Source organism: Peromyscus leucopus, chromosome 16_21, assembly GCF_004664715.2.
Source record: "Peromyscus leucopus breed LL Stock chromosome 16_21, UCI_PerLeu_2.1, whole genome shotgun sequence".
Lineage (NCBI taxonomy): Eukaryota > Metazoa > Chordata > Mammalia > Rodentia > Cricetidae > Peromyscus > Peromyscus leucopus.
Window position 1 is genome coordinate 6,242,175 of NC_051084.1, and position 19,714 is coordinate 6,261,888.

The following is a 19,714-nucleotide window of genomic DNA, read 5'->3' on the forward strand; positions in this document are numbered from 1 at the left end:
TGCCTCTGCACATGTATTTGCACAACAGAGCGCACAGGAATGTGGAGGTCAGAGGTCAAGGTCAGGCATCCTCCTCCGTCACTTTCTACCTCATTTTTCAAATAAAAAACCGGATTTATTTATTTTATGTGCATGCGTGTTTGCCTGCATGTGTGTCTGTGCGCTATGTGTGCCTGAGGCCCACAGAGGTCAAAGAGGGTATCAGATCCCCTGGCACTGGGGCTATGGATGGTTGTGAGCCACCACGTGAGTGCTATGAACCATCCGGATCCTCTGCAAGAGCAAGTGCTCTGAACTGCTGAGCCAGCTCTGCAGACCTTATTTTTCAAGGCAGGGTCTCTCTCTGAATCTAGAGCTCGTCAAATGGTTAGACTGACTGGAGAGCCAGCTAGGGAAATCTCCCCCCAGGCATGTGCCACTACATCCTGGCTTTTCACTTGGGCACTAGTGATCTGAACTCAGGGCCTCAAGTTTGTGCAGCAAGCGCATGACCACTGAGTCACCCCCCAGCACCCTCTGCCACCGCCTTTTTTGGTTTCCTGAGACAGTCTTAATTCGCTACATAGCCCAGATTGACTGTAGACTCACGGCAATCTTCCTGCCTCAGTCTCCTCGGTCTTAGGGTTACAGGCATGTGCCAGCACACCAGATACAGGCTCTCTACCTGCTACTCCCTCCCACAATGAGTCCTCTCAGACAGTGGATTATGCGGAAGATGGTGGATGTTGAGGGGGACGTCACCAGTGCGACAGATGCGCAGCTTTGGAGATTCCTGTCTCATTCTCCACCAGCCGAGTGTACTGAAGCCACTTACTGGTTGGGCATCTCCTTTGCCAAAACTCATGGTGAGGTTGGAAGGGGCAGTGATCTACAAACCAGGGTGAGCAGAGCAAAGGCGAGTGAGCAAATACTTTTTGAGCTATCTGCTTATGAGGCCCCTTTATGCTTAGGACCTTTGTGGGGTTGGCACTGTGCCCAGTTCCTCTCCCTTGCTGACTCGAATAAATGCATGTCTGCATCGTTCAATACTTGACCCATAGGTTTTTAATGTCTCACATAGCGACCGGGACACTTTGTGTGTGTGAAGCTGGAGATCAGCCTTCCTCACCATCCTGGGCAGTCAGTCCACTTTGTTTTCTGAGGCAGGGTCTCTCAGTGGGGTCTGGGATTGCAGATTAGGCTAGGCTGGCCAGCCAGTTAGCTCCCAGAATCCTACCTGTCTCTACCTCCTCAGCACTGGGATTATAAACACACACCACATACCTGGCTCAAATTAGGTGGCAAGCACTTTACCAACTGAACCATCTGCCCCCAGCCCCTGCTCATTAAAAAAAATAATTAAAATATTATGACATAATTTCCCCCTTTCCTCCCTCCAATTCCTCCTCTATCCCACCTTACTCTCTTAAATTGATGGCCTAGTTTCTTTGATTGTTATTCTTACACACACACACACACACACACACACACGCACACACATGTGAATAAATACAAGCTGCTGAGTTCATTTAGCATTGCCTATGTGTATATGAGTTCAGGGCTGACTGCTTTGTATTAAATAGGCAATTAAGGGAGCTGACCCCTGGGAAAGAGCAATCCCCCTCTCTCGGCTGTCCTTATTTGTCTATAGTTCTTTGTTTAGGGGTGGATCCCCATGACCCCCTCTTATTTTAAAAACACAGTCTCATAGAGCCCAGGGCTGGCCTCAAATTCAATCTGTAGCCAAGACTATCCTTGAACTCCTGATCTCCGTAACTCTGCTTCCCAAGAGCTAGGGTTACAAGTGTGTGCCACCACAGGTGGTTAAGGACCTCTTGAGTGAATGAACAACAACAAAACCCTCCAGGGACTTCATTCACAAAAAAAAGAGAGTCACATACACACACGGAAGAGTCTGGCACGCAGGTAGGAAGGAAGGTTGATGAACAGGAAGGCTTTGCGGAAGAGCTGTTAACAGACGTGTGAGGTGTATGACACCCGGGAGATGCTGCTAACATCAATGGCTGGAGCGTGGGTGGGGCAGGGGCGCTTCGCCTTCTCAGGCTGCGGCAGGGAGAAGGTAGGAGGCAGGGCAGGGCTGAGAGATGGCTCCTGTGCCACACCAAGGATGGGCACACTCATGTGTGCAGAGACACGCGTGGGATCTGAGTTTCAGGAAGCTCAGTCGGGCAGTTGTGAGAAAGATGCCTGCCACGACTGAGGCAACAGGCTGGTGGCCGTGGAATACTAGAATGGCAGGGAAAAGTCCGCGGGAGCGCTGGGGGAGCAGGCTGGGATGGCTGTGTGGGGCTGTGATGCGGGAAGTGACAGAATTATTTCCCCTTTCAGGCGTCTCGCCTGGATGGACTGTGCCCTGTTGGTTTAGGAAGGCAGAGGGCCAGTGCGTTAAAAAAAGAAAGAAAGGAAGGAAGGAAGGAAGGAAGGAAGGAAGGAAGGAAGGAAGGAAGGAAGAGAGAGAGGAAGGAAGGAAGGAAGAAAGGAAGAGAGAGAGAAAGGAAGGAAGGAAGGAAGCCTAAGAAAGCGCTGGACCCTGAGCGCACGCGCGCGCGCGCGCGCGCGCGCGCGCACACACACACACACACACACACACACACACACACACCCGGAACAAAGCCCATAAACCTGATGTGGTGTTGTCTGTGGAGTGGAGGGAGACACAGACAGAGAAGGGACCAAGGAGTGCAGGAGACAGTCAGTTCTGCCAAGGAGGCTGGGCCTTTCTAGTCTAGAGAGGAGGCAGAAAGGATGTCGTGGGGGTCTAGCGGAAGGAAGAGGTTCAGCCGTGATGGGATCGCCAAGGGCTCCACACACGGCTCCAGAGAGGAGAACTTAGCTGAGTTCCTGGGGGAGAGGACTGGACATGGTTCTTGCTGACAGGCCAGAAGGAGAGGGCAAAGGCTGGTGCTCCAGGGAACCTGTTCACACTGTAGTGTGAGAGGACCTTCCCTCACGGGCTCTCGGGGTCCTGGACAGCAGCTACAGAGGACCTGCCCCTGGTAGAGGGGCTAAGGCTGGACATCTGCAAGCACAGAACATTCCAGAAAGTGATTCAGCCCCTCCTGTCTGGTCACCTAAAAAAGGGTTTTCTGAGATGCTCACATTGCGGGGTTATTTTGTGCTACCAGTCATACCTTAAAGTTGTCTCTGTCTGGTGAGGGAGGGGGGGCAGGGAGGAAGGAGAGGGATCTGCCCTCGGACAGGGATCCCCTGAGCCTTACTAGGTGCCAGGGATCATTCTAGGTCCCGAGGCCACGACAACAACAGAACAGGACCCACTGTCTACCTTCTGGCGGGGGTCGGGGTGGGGTCTCCCGGGGCCCTTGAGGGTGGGTGACCTCAGCGGGTCCCTGTGTGTGCCCCTTACAGGTGTTCTCTGTGGCGCCCCCGTTTGAGGTGAATGGCCTTCCACGAGCTGTGCCTCTGGGCTTGCCCTACCAGGACTTCAAGAGAGACCTCTCTGACTACCGAGAACGGGCCCGACTCCTCAACAGGGTCCGGAGGGTGGGCTTCTCCCACGTACTGCTCACCACCCCGCAGGTCCCGCTGGCTCCCTTTCAGCCTCAGGCCAATGGGAAGGAGGGAGACGAGGAGGAGGAGGAAGAGGAGGAGGAAGAAGAGGAAGAAGACGAAGAAGAGGAAGAAGAGGAGGAGGAAGAGGAGGAGGAGGAAGATGAAGAGGAGGAGGAGGAGGAGGAGGCAGGGGCCCTTGGGGAGGTGCTGGGGCCTCGAAGTGGCTCTAGCAGCGAGGGGAGCGAGCGGAGCACCGAGCGGAGCCAGGAGGGCGCCCCGTCCACACTCCTGGCTGACGATCAGAAGGAGGTCAGGGGCCGGGCCTCCGTGGCCGATGGGGACCTGGAGCCTGAGGAGGGATCCAAAACGCTGGTGCTCGTCTCCCCTGGCGACATGAAGAAGTCGCCAGTCACTGCCGAACTGGCCCCTGACCCCGATCTGGGCACCTTGGCGGCCCTCACCCCTCAGCAGGAGCAGCCCCAGCCTACTGGAAGCCAGCTGGATGTATCGGAGCCCGGCACCCTGTCCTCCATCCTCAAGTCTGAAGCCAAGCCCTCAGGACCTGGAGCAGGGCTTGGGGTTGGGCTGGTGGCCACTGGTGGACTGGTGGCAGTCACCTCCTCCCCCTTCACCAAAGTCGAGAGGACCTTTGTTCACATTGCAGAGAAATCCCACCTCAATGTCATGTCTTCCGGAGGGCAGGCCTCCTCCAGGCCAGAGGAGGTCAGCACTGGGGGTGAGCTGGGCCTGGAGGCGCTCTCCGAGGCGGCGCTCTCTGAGGCGGGCGTCGCAGAGGAGGGGACCCGAGTGCCTCTGGAGAATGGCATGGCTTTGCCGGGGCTGGATGGAACCGAAACGGAGAGTTGTGCCCTGTCTGGCCTTCCCGGGGAAACGCCCTCAGAAGTGGTCACAGACTCATTGCCCAATGGCCCAGCCCTTGCTGATGGGCCAGCTCCAACATCCCCACTGGAGCCAGTCACCAAGAAAGGGACCACCGTCTCCCCCAGCCGCCACGCTATGCCAGGTTCTCGCCCCAGGAGCCGTATTCCTGTCTTGTTGTCTGAAGAGGACACGGGCTCGGAGCCCTCGGGCTCGCAGTCGGCCAAAGAGCGGTGGAGCAGGCGGGCTAGGCCGCAGCAGGACCTGGCGCGGCTGGTGATGGAGAAGAGGCAGGGTCGCCTGTTGCTGAGGCTGGCCTCAGGAGCCTCATCCTCCTCTAGCGAAGAGCAGCGCCGTGCCTCCGAGACACTCTCTGCCACAGGCTCTGAGGAGGACACACCTGCCTCAGAGCCCACAGCAGCCTTGCCTAGGAAGGCTGGGCGGGCCGCGACCACCCGGAGCCGGATTCCTCGCCCCATCGGTGTGCCCACGCCTGCAGAAGGGCAGCAGCTTCCTGGTAGACCCCACGGTGCAGCCTCAGCGTCTGACGTGGCTATCACCAGCAGGTGAGAAACCCTGCCGGGACTGGTTGTGGGCAGAGTGGCCAGAGGAGGCCTCCAGGGATGTCATAGAGCCAAGGTTAAGGACTATGACATCCTCCGACATCTCTCGGGTCTATCACCATCTCCCATCTGGGCACTGTGTTACTTGTGACTCAAGGGTTAGCTCTGTCACTGGGCACAAGGGAACGGGAACAGCATTACTAGAGGAGGATACGGTGAGGTGGGACCAGGGGAGGCTGCTGGAGACCAGCAGAGCCCACACACAGTCCCTAGTTCACATGGGACATTTGAAACCAAAGGGTAAAGCCTTGGGCATCCAGTAACTGGCATGAAATAGTATTTTGTATTGATATTAACGTAAGCATATTCTAGATTAGAATACAAAACCCATGGGTATTTTAGAGATGACACCTGGCCTTAAGGACACCCCTGTAGCAGGCCCCTCCAGTCATAGCCCAAAAGACCCTGCCCTGCAGGATGGGACACCAGGCCTGTTTATTCATCTGTGCCTGACCTCTTCCACCTTACCCAGCTTTGATGCCGCAGATCTCTAGGGCTAGGTGCTCAAAGACATTCTGAAAATGTCCCCCTGCCCCCTACCCACGTCCTTTTCTCTTGCCCTCTGCCCCTCAGCAGGCTCCAGCTGCAGAAGCCCTCAGGGTCGGCCACTGCTGCGGACCTCCGTCCCAAACACTCCTCGAGCCGGGGGCCTGGCCCAGGTCGCGCCCAAGTCTCCAGGCCTGCAGCGCCCCGCAGTCCCGGCCTCCCCGCCTCCACCGCGCGCCACCCCAGCGGGTCCCCGCGGAGCCAGTCCCTGTCCCGCAAAGAGAGCTCCTCCCCGTCGTCGCATCAAGCCCGGCCCGGCGCCCCTCCCCCTCGGGGGGTCCTCCAGGCCAGATCTCAGCCCGAGGCCTCTCCAGGGGCCCCCAAGAAAGGACCCAGGGGGAAACAACCGCAGACTCAGCGCGCAGCAACCAAAGGCCGGGCGGCAGTCTCGGAGGGCCGGCCCGGGACCAGATAATGACATCCGCCCGCGGCTCTCTGCGGCGCCCCCTACCCTCACCCTGGTCCCCACCCGCAGCCGGCCACACTGGAGCATCTTCCAGCACAGCCTTACGCGCCCGCGCGCCACCGCGGCCCCAGCTTCCCGCCTGCACCCACCAGGACGCACGTGAGCACATGTTGCGCCCTGCAGCCCAGCCAGCCCACTGACCCCGGAGGGTGCGTGTCTTGGTTCCTCTCTCTGCGTCCTCCCTCCCTCCTACCGCCCCCTCTGCAGGGACAGGCTCACAGCAGATCCTCTGCCCCGGAAGGCTCAGCCACTTAACCGCCCGCTTTTAGGGCCCGTCTCCTTCACCCACCAGGTCTTGGCTGATCTCTACGCCCCCCACCCAAGAGGTTTACATCTGCTTACACCTCCTGCGGCCCATCTTGTCCTCACCCCCATCTTCTTCAGCCTCCAACCCTACCCAACAGGAGAAACAGCCTCACATTCCAGACGTGCACAGGCTCTGGCCTGCCCACAGTCTCCTAGGAGCCATGGTGTTCATGGAAGGCCACGCTGGGATTGGGGAAGTGGGACCCAGGGGTCATTGGTTTATTTAGGCTTAAGGGGACACCTCTGGTCTGGCTAAAGTCAGCTCTATGCGAAGCACAGGGCATGTGATTCTTGAGAGGGGGTTACTCCCCGTGCCGGGAACAGAAATACCTTTCCTGAATAGAAATGAATGGAGCCTCTAGAAGCTCAGAGCTGCCTCTCTGGGGCAGTGTCTCCCAGCGGGAATCTGGAATGGGGCTTTAAAAAGGTTACTCACTTCTCTGGTCCTCTGGTCTAGTGCTCAGGACCCCTTACCATCAGGAAGTCCTTCCTGCTCTCTAACCTCAATTCTGCATCTTCAAGTTTCAGTCAACTCCCGTCTCTCAGAGTTCCATGCAGGTGGAGGGACTGGTTATCACCTTCTGTGTGCTGGCCATTTGAGGATTCAGGGACTCGGTTCTGGTCATCCTGCCACCTCTGCTGTGGGCAGTGGGCTGGCTTAGGTATCATCCCCCTGAGTGGGCAGAGGAAGCAGGATGAGGTGAAGTGGCTCCCTGAGACAGAAGGCCCTTCTCACTTTAGACTGTGTGTGATGCTAGCTGGCGCCCACCCCGGCCCCACCCCAGTTCACCCTGGGCCCCTCTTGCTCTGAGCCCGCCCACACAGCTGAGATGCTCTGTGCCTGCATTTTGGCTTCTGCATTAGCTCGCCCACCTCATCAGGAGCCTCAGCTGCTAACATCTGGGGCAAGCAGCACTCTGGCTGCAGAAGGGACAGGCGGCCCCTCCTCTCTGGGCCAGGGACCCCCTGCAGGCCTCCTATCAAGCACTCCCAGCCTTCCATCCCCTGTTCTGGCCCCCCTGTCCTTCCTTGAGCCATAGAGAGCAAACCAAGACATCGAGATGACGAGGAAGAAAGGCAGGCAGGCAGGCCGCGGCGCACCAGCGGTCCGGCCCTGTCTGTACCCAGGATGACTGACTGCAAGCAGCCTGGTGCCCGCTGAACTCCCCAGGGGGGCTCAGCAGGTCTGGCCAGTTGCTTCCACGCAAAGACAGCAGCTCTAAGACAGCCCGGGGTGGATAGTCTTTGAGGTCGATCCCACGCTTTGCAGAAGCTCCCAGAACACTCAGGAAACCTCTCTGGATTCAGTTATCCTTGTCACCCCGAGGCTCCCCTCTAATTGCCCTCTGGTCTAGCAGAGGGGTAGAGGGCCCACTTCCTCCCACCCAGAGCTTTTATGAATGACAATCAGCTCATGCCAGGTGGGGACCAGGGCATGACCCCTGGTGCCCAGGCCCTGGGCCTGCTCCTTGCCACCAACCGAACCATGAATGTAGGCGCCCCCCCTCAGTCTCATTTCTGCTCTAGGACCGACAACACCTTGGTTTGGAGATGGGAGGGAAGGGAGGCCTGAGAAAGCCCCAGGCTCACCCCGTTCCCAGCTTCACCCAGCACTTGAACTGGTACAGATGTAAAACCCAGTCTACCCTTGGGACTCCAGACCGCCACAGGGCTCCAGCCAACCTCAGGCCTCTACGTCAATAGTGTCATCAGGCTAGGAGGAAGGAGGGACAGAGGACCAGCAGAGGTGAGTGGTGAGGGGACCAAGCGGCTCCTCTCCCCAGGAAGGAACCAGGGCAGAGGACACCACATCTCCCCATGCCCCCAACCCCCACTCCCAGCTGAAGCCCTTTCCGTGAGAATCATCCATCCTTTGCGCATGGCCCTTCAGGTTCCTACCCCTCCTCTGTGAGAGTATCACACCACCACCACCATCCCTCATGTCCCAATCCTTTCTGCTCATGTCACTGGCTCAGATGTGGGGTGTGTTCACCTTAATACGCCCCCCCCCCCGTCGTACCGTGTGCAGAGGGGTGCAGGAGAAGGGCCCTGCCCCAGGCACATGGCTCTCTGGCTTCCCAGCTCCTCCTGAGGGGCCCCGGCCTGCTCAGTCTCCTGAGCCCCTCGGGCAGGTGTTAGGGGACAGGGAATTCCCTCCCCCTCCCTGGGAAGCAACAGAAGAATGTTTACATGCCAAACAGAATGTAACAGCCCTTGGCCACCCCTCCCAGTCACTGCATGGCCTCTGCCCACCCTGCGACCGACCGCCCACCCCCCTGACACCAACACCTTGGAAGAAGCTGTCACAACCAGATGGGGTCTCCAAAGGGAAGTAGCCATTACACCATTAAAAAGCCTGTGGACCTTTCTGTTGGCCTGGACTCTTTTTCCCTGTAGGGAGGGCAGGGCAAAGCCCAGCCCCTGAGGGCGGGGGTGGGCAGGAGAGAAGAGACCGGATGGTGACAAGTGAGCAGAGATGTCATCTGCACAGAGAAGGGAAAGGAAGCTCAGCTTGTCGGGTATGGGTAATCTGTTCAGGGTCTCCCAGAAGGAAAGGTGTCTAGCGAAGCCTGTCCTCAGCTCCCTGCTGGTCTCTGCGGAAGGCTGTGGACTCTCCATTTGGCCTGGCACAGAGACAGGAGAAGAAGCAAAACTATCATCGCCCTAAAAGAAGCAGCTAGAAGTGACCGTCTGGAGAGGCAAAGGCGGAGCTGCTCACAGCCGAGCCACAGCAGAACCCGCCCTGACCTCCGCCTGTGACTCGGCACCGCCTGTGACTCGGCCTCCTCCGCACAGCTACAAGTTTATCCTATGGATACAGTTGCGGGACGACACAAGTTCAAAGTCACCCCGTGCCGCTCTTCGATCTTCCTGCAGCTCTGCAGAGCCTTGCCGACGAATCTGGAACCCAGGAAGTTGTGCAAACAGTGAGAGTTTGCCTTGGATGGTCCACATTCGTTCCGTATCCAAGCCCAACACAAGAGCCAGGCTTGGTGGCCTCAGGCCTGTAATCCTGGTAGCCACAGGACCTAAAGCAGGGGGAGTTTTTGAAAGCTCAAGGCCAGCCTGGACTACACAGTAAGTTCGGGGCCAGCCTAGACTAAATGTAAGACTGTCTCAAAAAAGAAAAAAAAAAAGCCATGGCAAGCTATTTATATTTATTAATTTCACTTGTACATGTTTTCAGTGGAATGACAAAATTTTTGAGACAAGGTTTTGCCAGGTAGCCCAGGCTGGCCTCAAATGTGCCATCCTCCTGCTTCAACTTCCCAAGTGCTGGGATCACAGGTGTGTACCACTATGCTTAGTTAGGTGGTGATATTAACGTCTTTGATATGGAGACACCGCTCTTGACCCTATTTATAATATATGGACTATGCATGGAATTTCTTTTCTTCCTTTAAAAAAAAAAGTATTTCATCTATCTTTCTTCTGTGATGGCAATGGTTTTGGTAAGAGATTGTGGTCCAGGAAAAGAAACGGCTCAAGCGCGATCTTACTGGCCGTTGTTTGGGGTGGTCAGCAAAGTAAGGTCCGTACGTATGACAAGGACTCCGCTGTGGGGCACTGTGAGACTCAAAATGAAGTGCTCGTGTTCTTATGGACCAGTCTCCACAACAAGGAAAAAGCAATGTGTGAGGCCACGAGGCTCTTGGAACAGCAAGGCAGTTGGATGCTGAGTGTCTGTAGCCCTACAGGGGGTAGGCTGGGTGAAGGGAGGTTGCCATGGGGTGAGACAGGAAGTACCCTTTGTATTTTGAATCCTAAATTCACCATAAGTGAGTCTTTTCACTTAGTGGACAAACAGTTTCTCCCCCAGGCCTGGCTCTGAGCCACACCTGGGAGGGAAGTGAGACCATCCAGGCTTGAAAGCCTCCTCTCTACCTGGGGGTGCTGCGCTTGGATATGCTGAACCTCAGCACCCCGGGGACCCCTTTCCTCTAACCTGAATGCCAGTGGGCTCCGGGGCCTTCGCAGGGTGTACTCTCTCTTTCCTTCTTGTTTAACATGTCCAGAGCAGGACATACTTGGAGTAAATGCTAAAAGCATATCAGATACAGACAACTCCTGTGAACGACCCTGACCATCGAAAGATCTGTGAACGGCTTGGTGTGTACCATCACGGACCTTTTTTATGTTTATAATAATACCTATCTCTCTCTGTCCATATATATTTCTTATAAATAAAAGAGGAGCATATTATAACTACTGTTCAGAAATGTGACTTTTATTCCCAACAGTATGTGCTGAAATATACTTCCTCCCCGGCCTGTGACACCGGATCAAATCCAGAGTCTTGTGCATCTAGGCAAGTGCTCTCCTGCTGGGCAGTCTCCAGCTTCACTCCACTTCAAAACGGTTATTATTAATTTATAAAATATGTCGGGAGGTGGTGGCGCACGCCTTTAATCCCAGCACTCGGGAGGCAGAGGCAGGCGGATCTCTGAGTTCAAGGCCAGCCTGGTCTACAGAGTGATTTCCAGTACAGTCAGGACTACACAGAGAAACCCTGTCTCAGGGAAAAACAAGTATTTTGTTGTTATATGGTTTACATACAGCTTTCCAACTTAAATTACACAACTCTGTGTTCACAGTTGTATAGCCGTCACCACACTCAATTGCAGAGCATTTCCATCATCCACAGAGAAACTCCCTGCCCACTAATCAGCGTCTACTCCATGTCTACTTAACCGCATAGCCTTAGGCAATCACTAATCTACTTTCTGTCTATAGGTCCACCTCTTTGGGGGCTGGAATGTAACTCATTTTGGTAGAGTGTTTGTCTACCATACACAAGGCCATGGGTTTGAATCCTGGCCCTGCATAAACTGGGTATGTTGATACCTGCTGCAATTCCAGCACTCGGAGGGCAGGAGGATTAGAAATCCAAGGTCATACTCAGACAGGGAGTGAGTTGAGGCCAGACTGGGTACAGGAAACTTTATCCCAAACCAATAACAACAAAAACCCAACTGCTGATTTTAGACATTTTATTTACATAAAATCATATAGGATCATTCTGTGATCTTTCAGTTAGCATAGTTTCTTCCCCTTTATAATTAACAAATGATATTCTGCTATAAGGACACATGGCATTTTACTTTTCTACTCATAAGTTGATGAACTATTTTGATTATTACAAATAATGCTACTACATGCAAGTTTTTGAATGTGTTTCATTACTCTGTGTGTGTGTGTGTGTGTGTGTGTGTGTGTGTGTGTGTGTGTGTGTGTGCTGAATTGCTAGGTCATGTGATAATGCCACATTTAACATTTTGAGGAATCACCAATTTTCCATTTTTTCCATTTGTACCAACAGTAACAATGGCCTCTGTGTTCTTTTTAATAACTATATAATAATGTCACACCACACAAATGTTTTGCATCTAAGTTAACCAGTTCCCTATAGGCTTCTCATCATACTGCATCTCACTCATGCCAAAGTGAATATTATGGTTCTGAAGTCCCCTTAGTCCTGAAAATGCTTATCTAGGGATTCCCAGGACAAACCAACAGAAGAAAAGTAGTATTTCCTTCTATTTTTAAATTGCTTATTGTTGATTGAATGAATGAGAGAATGCCACAAATTACATGTTAATTATGTTGGTATCCAGTCCATAAATGATTTCTCAGCCTATTTCTTTTCTGAGATAGGATTTTGTGCAGCCTAGGGTGGCCTCAAACTCCCTATGTAGCTAAGGGTGACTTTTGAATGTCCTTTCCTCCCGCCTCCGCCCTCTGAGTGCTGGAGCTACAGGTGTGCTCCGTCAGGCTGGCTCCCTCCTCCCGTTTGGTCGGCAAACTATCTGGGCCATTGCTGGGCTGCACCTGCCCAGCGCCTGTGTCTGGCACCATACCTTCTCAGATGCAGGGACGAACAGGTATAGTGGTTGGGAATAAACTTTCATTTTCTGTGTGGTATGTCAGACTGGGAGCGTGAATAATGGCTCCTTGTTGGATGTGCCTCTTTAAAAAAAAAAATCAAGTGATTATTTTTCATTTTTGGAAGTTTTCAAGGGAGCTGGGCTATGGTGGTGTAACCTTTAATCCCAGCACCTGGGAGGCAGAGGCAGGTGGATCTCTGTGAGTTCAAGGCCAGCCTGGTCTACACAGTGAGTTCCAGACCAGCCAGGGTTATAAAGAGAGACCCTGTCTCAAAAAAATAAATAAATAAATAAAAGTGTTCAAGAGGCTGGAAAGACGGCTCAGCAGTAAGAGCATTGGCTGTTTTTCCAGAGGACCTGGGTTCAATCCCCAGAACCCACATGGCAGCTCACACCTGCCTGTCACTCCAATTCCAGGGGATCTGAGGCCCCTTTCTGGCTTCTGCAGGCACTAGGTGTGGACAAGATGCAAAGACACATGCAGGCCAAAACATCAATACACATAAGAGAGTTTTATAACTAAAAGCTTTCAAGGTGGTGACGAGTTGGGTAGAGCGGCAGCCGCTAAAGCATGAGGATAGGCAGGTCCTCAGAACCCACATAAAGCCGGAACTACTAAGCCTCTGCACTCCCGGCCCACCTGCACTGAGAAGGGACCAGCTAGTGTGGCACACACAGTGACAGACAGCAAGAGACGGAAAGTGAAGAGTAATGTCCACATGTGTGCCTGCACTCACACACACACAGGCACACACACACACATACACACACAGGCACACACACAGTGACAGCAAGAGACCGAAAGTGAAGACTAATGTCCACATGTGTGCCCGCACTCACACACACACACACACACACACAGGCACACACATGCACACACACAGAGGTACACACATGCACACACACACACAGGCACACACATGCACACACACAGAGGTACACACATGCACACACACACACAGGCACACACACACAGGTACATATATGCACACACACATAGGCACATACACATACACAGGCACACACACACAGGCACTCACACACACAGGTACATACATGCACACACACAGGCACACACACAGGCACACACACACAGGCACTCACACACACAGGCACACATGCAGAGATTTAAAATCACCTTTCAAAATACATATGTGCAAGATAAACAAACTAGTAGGTGTGGTGGCTCACACCTTTGACCTCAGGAGGCAGAGGCAGGCAGATCTTTGTGAGTTCAAGGCTAGCCTGGTCTACAGAGTGAGTTCCAGCCCAGCCAGGGCTATATAGTGAGACCCTGTCTCAAACAAACAAATAAATGAATGAATAAACTGTATTTTAGGAAATCACTGTGTAGCAAAATATATGTATACAATGTATTTCATAGGATACAAAAATTATAATATCAAATACAAAGAAAAAAATGAAAGAAAAGCACACAATTGAGACTACTGTGTCAAAGAAGCCGTTGTTGAAGGGAGACAAGAAGATCCCCGAGGTGGCTATGCCCACGCTTCTCAGCTGCCCAATGTCTGGCCTTCATGGGCTCTGGTTTCTCTCTTGCATGCATCTCTGTCCACGGTCCAGCATTCATGAGGAAGATGGGCTTATCATGTTTAAAAAGTGAGGAAATATCAGCCATGAGTAGGTCACCAGGGCTGGAAACACGAGCAGCTGAATGGAACTAAGGATGATCTCGGGGTGAGGGATGGGCTCCACATGGAGGTCAGGAAGATCTCGGGGTGAGGGATGGGCTCCACATGGAGGTCAGGAAGATCTCAGGGCGGGGACTGTCTCCACATGGAGGTCAGGAAGATCTCAGGGCGGGGACTGTCTCCACATGGAGGTCAGGAAGATCTCAGGGCGGGGACTGTCTCCACATGGAGGTCAGGAAGATCTCGGGGTGGGGGCTGTCTCCACATGGAGGTCAGGAAGATCTCGGGGTGGGGACTGTCTCCACATGGAGGTCAGGAAGATCTCGGGGTGGGGGCTATCTCCACATAACTCTTGTTGGCAAGATTAAACTACTATTTAGACAAATTCTTCTGCCAGAACCAATTGTTGAATGACTGGAGTCAGGAGTCAGATCTGTGGAGGTTGAAATGCTGCAGGCTGGGGGACACCTTTCTCGTGCCTCTCGGGGTGGTAGCTGCAGGCTGGAGGACACCTTTCTCTTCTCATGCCTCTCGGGGTGGTAGCTGCAGGCTGGAGGACACCTTTCTCCTGGGGCGCACTGGCTTCTCTGGCTCCTTCTCCGAGCTCACAGATGACCTGCTTCTCCCCTTCCGGCCAGCACGACGCCTGGGTGTCTTTCTTCCGCTCTGCAGCTCTCAGTGTATGTGAAGCAAAAGGAACCCCAGCTCAAGTTTCTCAGTAAGGGCCGACTGGGCTTCTGTAGATGTAACTAACCGTCTTACTAAGTAAGAAACACAGAACCAATGCAAAGAAGAAAGCCAAGAGGTCAGAGCTAAGAGCTAAAACCTTACCCTTCCTCCTGTGGTGGTCCTACCTCTCCGAACCAGAGCTACTTCCTGTGTTTTTGTCTTTATAAAGACTTTCTGTTCTGCCTTCTCATTGGTTGTAAACCCAACCACATGACCGCCTCACCACTGCCTGTCTGTACAGACCTCCAGGTCTTCTATGGTTGGTATTGAGATTAAAGGCGTGTGTCTCCAATGCTGGCTGTATCCCTGAACACACAGAGATCTACCTAGCTCTGCCTACCAAGTGCTGGGATTAAAGGCATGCACCACCACCGCCCAGCTTTCCTATGGCTTGCTAATAGCTCTGACCCCCGGGCAACTTTATTTATTAACATACAAATAACATTTTAGTACAAATAAAATATCACCATAGGCTTCTCTGCAAACCCTCACCTCGCTGCAGCTCCTGCATCTCAATGTGCCTCTTGAACCAGATTCTGGACCGATAGGAGTGAGCCGCTGAAGAGGACAGCACATTCCCAGCTGAACCTGCAGCATGAGCAGTGAGCACAGGTGTGAGTGTGACGAAAGCTCATAGGTCACCGGCAAAAACCAGGGAGCACAGGATGGGAGCAGAGACTGAGCAGGCCCAGGTCCTGCAAGGGTGGGCTACGCCATGTAAGACAGTGAGGGGACTCCAGAGACCCTCTGCTCAGGCCCTTCCCTAGGATCCCAAGACATGCCGAAGTCCAGCTCAGTTGTAGGAACTACCTGATGCCCACAGAGAAGAATCTGTTCATCATGCGGGGCCATGGTAGCACTCACCTTTAATCCCAATAGTTGAAAGGCAGAGGCAGGTGGATGTCTGAGTTGGAGGCCAGTCTGGTCTACAGAGTGAGTTTCAGGACAGCCAGAGCTGCACAGAGAAACTCTGCTTTGGGAGGAAAAATCCCCTGGTACACCTCCCAACTCTCTCTAAGAAAGCTTTCTCTTTTCTGTTCTGTGGTCAAAGACAAGGCTGAGACAGAGACCCAGAGAGAAGCTTGGCCTAGACAAGGTCATCTAGTCAGGGTCTAGATGGAGACACAGAACAGTGGGAGTGGCTTTTAAAAAGATTTATTTTTGCGGGGTGGTGGTGGCACACACCTTTAATCTCAGCACCAGGAGGCAGAGGCTAGGGGATCTGAGTTTGAGACCAGCCTCGTCTACAAAGTTCCAGGACAGCCAGGTCTACACAGAGAAATCCTGTCTCAAAAAAAAAAAAAAAAAAAAAAAAAAAAAAAAAAAACCCAAAAGAAAAAATATTTGTTTTTGCCTGGTGGTGGTGGCACACACTTTTAATCCCAGCACTTGGGAGGCAGAGGCAGACGGATCTCTCTTCGAGGCCAGCCTGGTTTCCAAAATGAGTTCCAGGAAAGGCGCAAAGCTACACAGAAAAACCCTGTCTCGAAAAAAACCAAACCAAAAAAAAAAAAAAAAAAAAAAAGAGGGCATTGGATCCCCTAGAATTGGAGTTGCAGATGATTGTGAGCCACCATGTGGGTGCTGAGAACTGAACCCAGGTCCTCTGCAAGGGCAGCAAGTGCTTTAACCACTGGGCCATCTCTCCAGTGCAGGAGGAGCTCATGTCAAGTGGAGGGGACACCCTAGAGAAGAAACTAAGATGTCCCCGGTCACTGGGTGCAGGGTCTGCTGAGATTTCCCATTGGCTTCTCATGGAGGCCAGAACAAGCGCCAGGTAGGACTGAAGCCAGGATCGTTCGCACCTGTAACCTCAGCACTCCACGCCTGAGGAAGGAGAAACACCCTGGGTTCAAGGACAGCCTGGGCTACAGAGTGAGACCTATCTCAAAATAGACTGAACCTCTGAAACTGTAAGCGAGCCGCCCCAATTTAAAGTTTTCTTTCTAAGAGTTGCTGTGGTCATGGTGTCTCTTCACAGCAATAGAAACCTTAACTAAGACAGGTGGAAAGTCCTCGTCTTCAGCTGAGGCTGTCTGACCTCCCAAGACTAGCTCAGACCACCGGTGACCCCTCTCCAACACAGGCACCCACACACTTTCCTCCAGGCTTGTAGCCTGGCTGAACCTTCCGTAGATCCCCTACGGGCAGAAACTTGTCTGAAGCATCTCTGCGTCCTGCGGAATGCCCGAGACGCATTAGACTAAGCAAGCCTCTGTACTTTTAACCCCTGCACCAGCCCCTCTTTCCTGTCTCCTAACAATGACCCTCATCATGTGCCTTTCAGCACACACCAAATGTTGCAGCTCGAGTCCCTCTGAGCCATCTCTGTGAGTGTCTGGGGCAGCCTCGAGCTGACCGGCACATATCCAGTCAGCAGCTCGGGCCTGGGTGTGTGTGACTGTGTTCCTGGGTTTCTTGGCTCTCTGGCTTTGTCAATGTACAAACCCAGCAGGTTCCCCACCCTGTCTTTGGTTTCTTTATCTGTTCAAAGTGGGAGATAGATCAAACAGTGCTTTGTAAATTTTTTAAAAATATAGTAGATCTTTTCTCAAAGAATACCCAAGGGGGCTTTGGCATTTGGGGAATCAGTTTAGGTGTCTGTTATTTCGATGAAACACCGTGACCAAAAGCAACTTGGGGAGGAAAGGGCATATTTCACTTACACCTCTACGCTGTAGTTCATCACTAAAGGAAGTCAGGACAGGAACTCACACAGGGCAGGATCCTGGAGGCAGGAGCTGATGCAGAGGCCGTGGAGGGGTGCTGCTCACTGGCTTGCTCAGTCTGCTTTCTTATAGTTATAGAACCGAGGGCCACGTGCACAGGGATGGCACCACCCACAGTGGACTGGGCCCTCCCTCATCGATCAATGCTTAAGAAAATGCTCTACAGACTTCCTGCCTGCAGCTGATAGATATTATGAGACATTTTCTCAGTTGACTCTAGCTTGTGTGAAGTTGACATAAAACTGGCCCAGTAGCTGAGACTCAGGGGAGCTTCCCGACGGTGCTGCGTGGACTCTTGGCAACTGGGGAAAACAGTACTCCAACGGGTCATCTGGGGTGATCTTGGGGAGAGGCAGATTGCATGGCCAAGAGAGACCCCAAGAGGGGCCAGCACAGTCCCAGGGGTGACTTAGGTTGGGGCATCCACTCCAGACATGGGTGAGAGGTATAAGGAAAGCTTGGGGAGGGGGCACGTTCAGCAGATGGCTCCCTTACATAAGTCCAGCCCTCATCCTGAATCCTGGGCTGTGGGCCAAACTATGCTGTGGCTGCAAACAGACGAGACTGACTTAAAGCTTCACAGGACAAAGGCCATCCAGGACAAGAGGTGCTGTGTCCAGGGCACCTCCCACTCTAGACAGCCTTGACGCTATAATAAGTAGCTAGGGTCTCAGTGCCTCCTTGACGCCCAGCTACCCTCCTGTGCTGGCCCCTGGATCTCCTGCCTGGCTTCTGAGGTCCACTGTATGAAGGCCAGATCCATGGACACCATGACCTCGGATGGATGTAGCCCTTCCCTGTCGGCCATAGGCTAGTCACGTAAGATCCCTGAAAGTGTGGATGATGGGGGAGGACTCAGGCCTGGGCCAGCCCCTGAGGGCTGGGTTCTGGCTACAGACTCTCCACTCATCAGTACAACCATGTCCACTTCCAGAGTCCAAAGGTCCACGTGGCGGGCAGGTTGAGCTGTGCTAGACACAGCAGAGGGACCTCTGGTGGGTGGGCAGCATGGGCTTTGAGGAGCTCCTGGACAAGGTGGGTGGCTTTGGTCCCTTCCAGCTACGGAATCTGGCACTGCTGGCGCTGCCCCGAGTGGTGGTACCCATGCATTTTCTCTTGCCTATCTTCATGGCCTCCGTGCCTGACCACCACTGTGCCCTGCCCGGTGTCCCTGCCAACCTCACTCACCAGGACTTGTGGCTGGAGGCCCACCTACCCCGGGAGACTGATGGCAGCTTTAGCTCCTGCCTCCGCTTTGAGCATGCCCAGCCTCTCGCCAATACCACCTTGGGGACAGAGGCACACGGCTCTGGGGAGTCTGAGGGTGAGCCCTCCACAGTGCCCTGCTCTCAGGGCTGGGAGTACGACCACTCAGAGTTCTCCTCCACCATTGCAACTGAGGTACCTGAGCCAGGGGGAGGGGTGTGTGGATGGGCTGGGCCTGTCACTGCCTTGGGGCTTGTTGTGTAGCTGTGAGATAACCGTCCTGTGCTCTGAGAGTTTTTGTTTGCCTGTGTAGACAGGGTCTATGGCTATAAAGCCCTGAGGCAAGTTCTGGGCTTGAACTGAGAGGTTCATTTGCTCCGATTCACTGGGAGATGATGAAGGCAGGGGAGGGAGAACTAAGGTGGCCCCCGGGGGGGTTGGGGGGGCGGTTGGGACAGAAAGCTGAGAAGGATGGAGAAACCGCAGAGGCCTCCATTTCCCTTCTGTCCCCCCTTCCAGGCCTACGTCTGAGATTTCCATGATTCATCCAGAGAGGAAGGGTGGGTGGAGATGGAGTCTCCCCAGGGGTGGGGGTGGGGGAGAGGCAACAGGATTCCTGGGCAGTGGTGAGGGTCCAGGGAGAGGAGTCTTCCCTTTCCAATGCTGAGTTTGCTAGCCAAGGATGGGGGTATCTTCTGGAGCCTGAAGAGGAGGGACTGGCTGAGGGGGCTGAGACACACCAAAGCCCCCCCCTTGCCTGTATGGGGGCTCAGACACACCAAAGGCCCCCCCTTGCCTGTCTGGGGGCTCAGACACACCAAAGGCCCCCCTTGCCTGTCTGGGGGCTCAGACACACCAAAGGCCCCCCCTTGCCTGTCTGGGGGCTCAGACACACCAAAGGCCCCCCCTTCCTGTCTGGGGGCTCAGACACACCAAAGCACCCCCCCCCTTGCCTGTCTGCAGTGGGATCTGGTGTGTGAACAGAGAGGACTGAGCAAAGTTACATCCACCTGCTTCTTCATCGGCGTGCTGCTGGGGGCTGTGGTGTACGGATACTTGTCCGACAGGTGGGCTGGGTACCAGACAGATAAGGGACCAGGCTGAGGGGACTCTCTCTCAGTGCGGGGACACCCCAGTGGGACCTGACCTTGCGTGGCCCTGTGCAGGTTTGGCCGGCGCCGGC

The 19,714-nt window shown here is 53.8% G+C and overlaps 2 protein-coding genes across 5 annotated transcripts in view; both read left to right on the forward strand.

Moving 5' to 3' along the window:
* The window catches only part of Ttbk1 (tau tubulin kinase 1), a 45,251-nt gene extending 34,727 nt beyond the window's left edge, over window positions 1-10,524 (forward strand). For 2 of the 3 annotated variants that reach the window (XM_028887145.2, XM_028887146.2), the window contains exons 14-15: window positions 3,367-4,955; window positions 5,589-10,524. In XM_028887145.2, coding sequence (XP_028742978.1) covers window positions 3,367-4,955; window positions 5,589-5,973 — 1,974 coding nt within the window. In that variant the 3' untranslated portion in view covers window positions 5,974-10,524. Of the gene's footprint in view, window positions 1-3,366; window positions 4,956-5,585 lie in introns of all 3 variants that reach the window. The other variant, XM_028887144.2, reaches the window with a different exon arrangement.
* A 7,389-nt stretch (window positions 10,525-17,913) lies between these two features.
* Slc22a7 (solute carrier family 22 member 7) overlaps window positions 17,914-19,714 on the forward strand; it is a 7,653-nt gene continuing 5,852 nt past the window's right edge. Inside the window, exons 1-3 of one of the 2 annotated variants that reach the window (XM_037199838.1) lie at window positions 17,914-18,360; window positions 19,495-19,598; window positions 19,698-19,714. The exon at window positions 19,698-19,714 is cut by the window's right edge and continues 138 nt beyond it. In XM_037199838.1, the coding sequence (XP_037055733.1) occupies window positions 18,334-18,360; window positions 19,495-19,598; window positions 19,698-19,714 (148 nt within the window). In that variant the 5' untranslated portion in view covers window positions 17,914-18,333. Of the gene's footprint in view, window positions 18,727-19,494; window positions 19,599-19,697 lie in introns of both variants that reach the window. The other variant, XM_028887248.2, reaches the window with a different exon arrangement.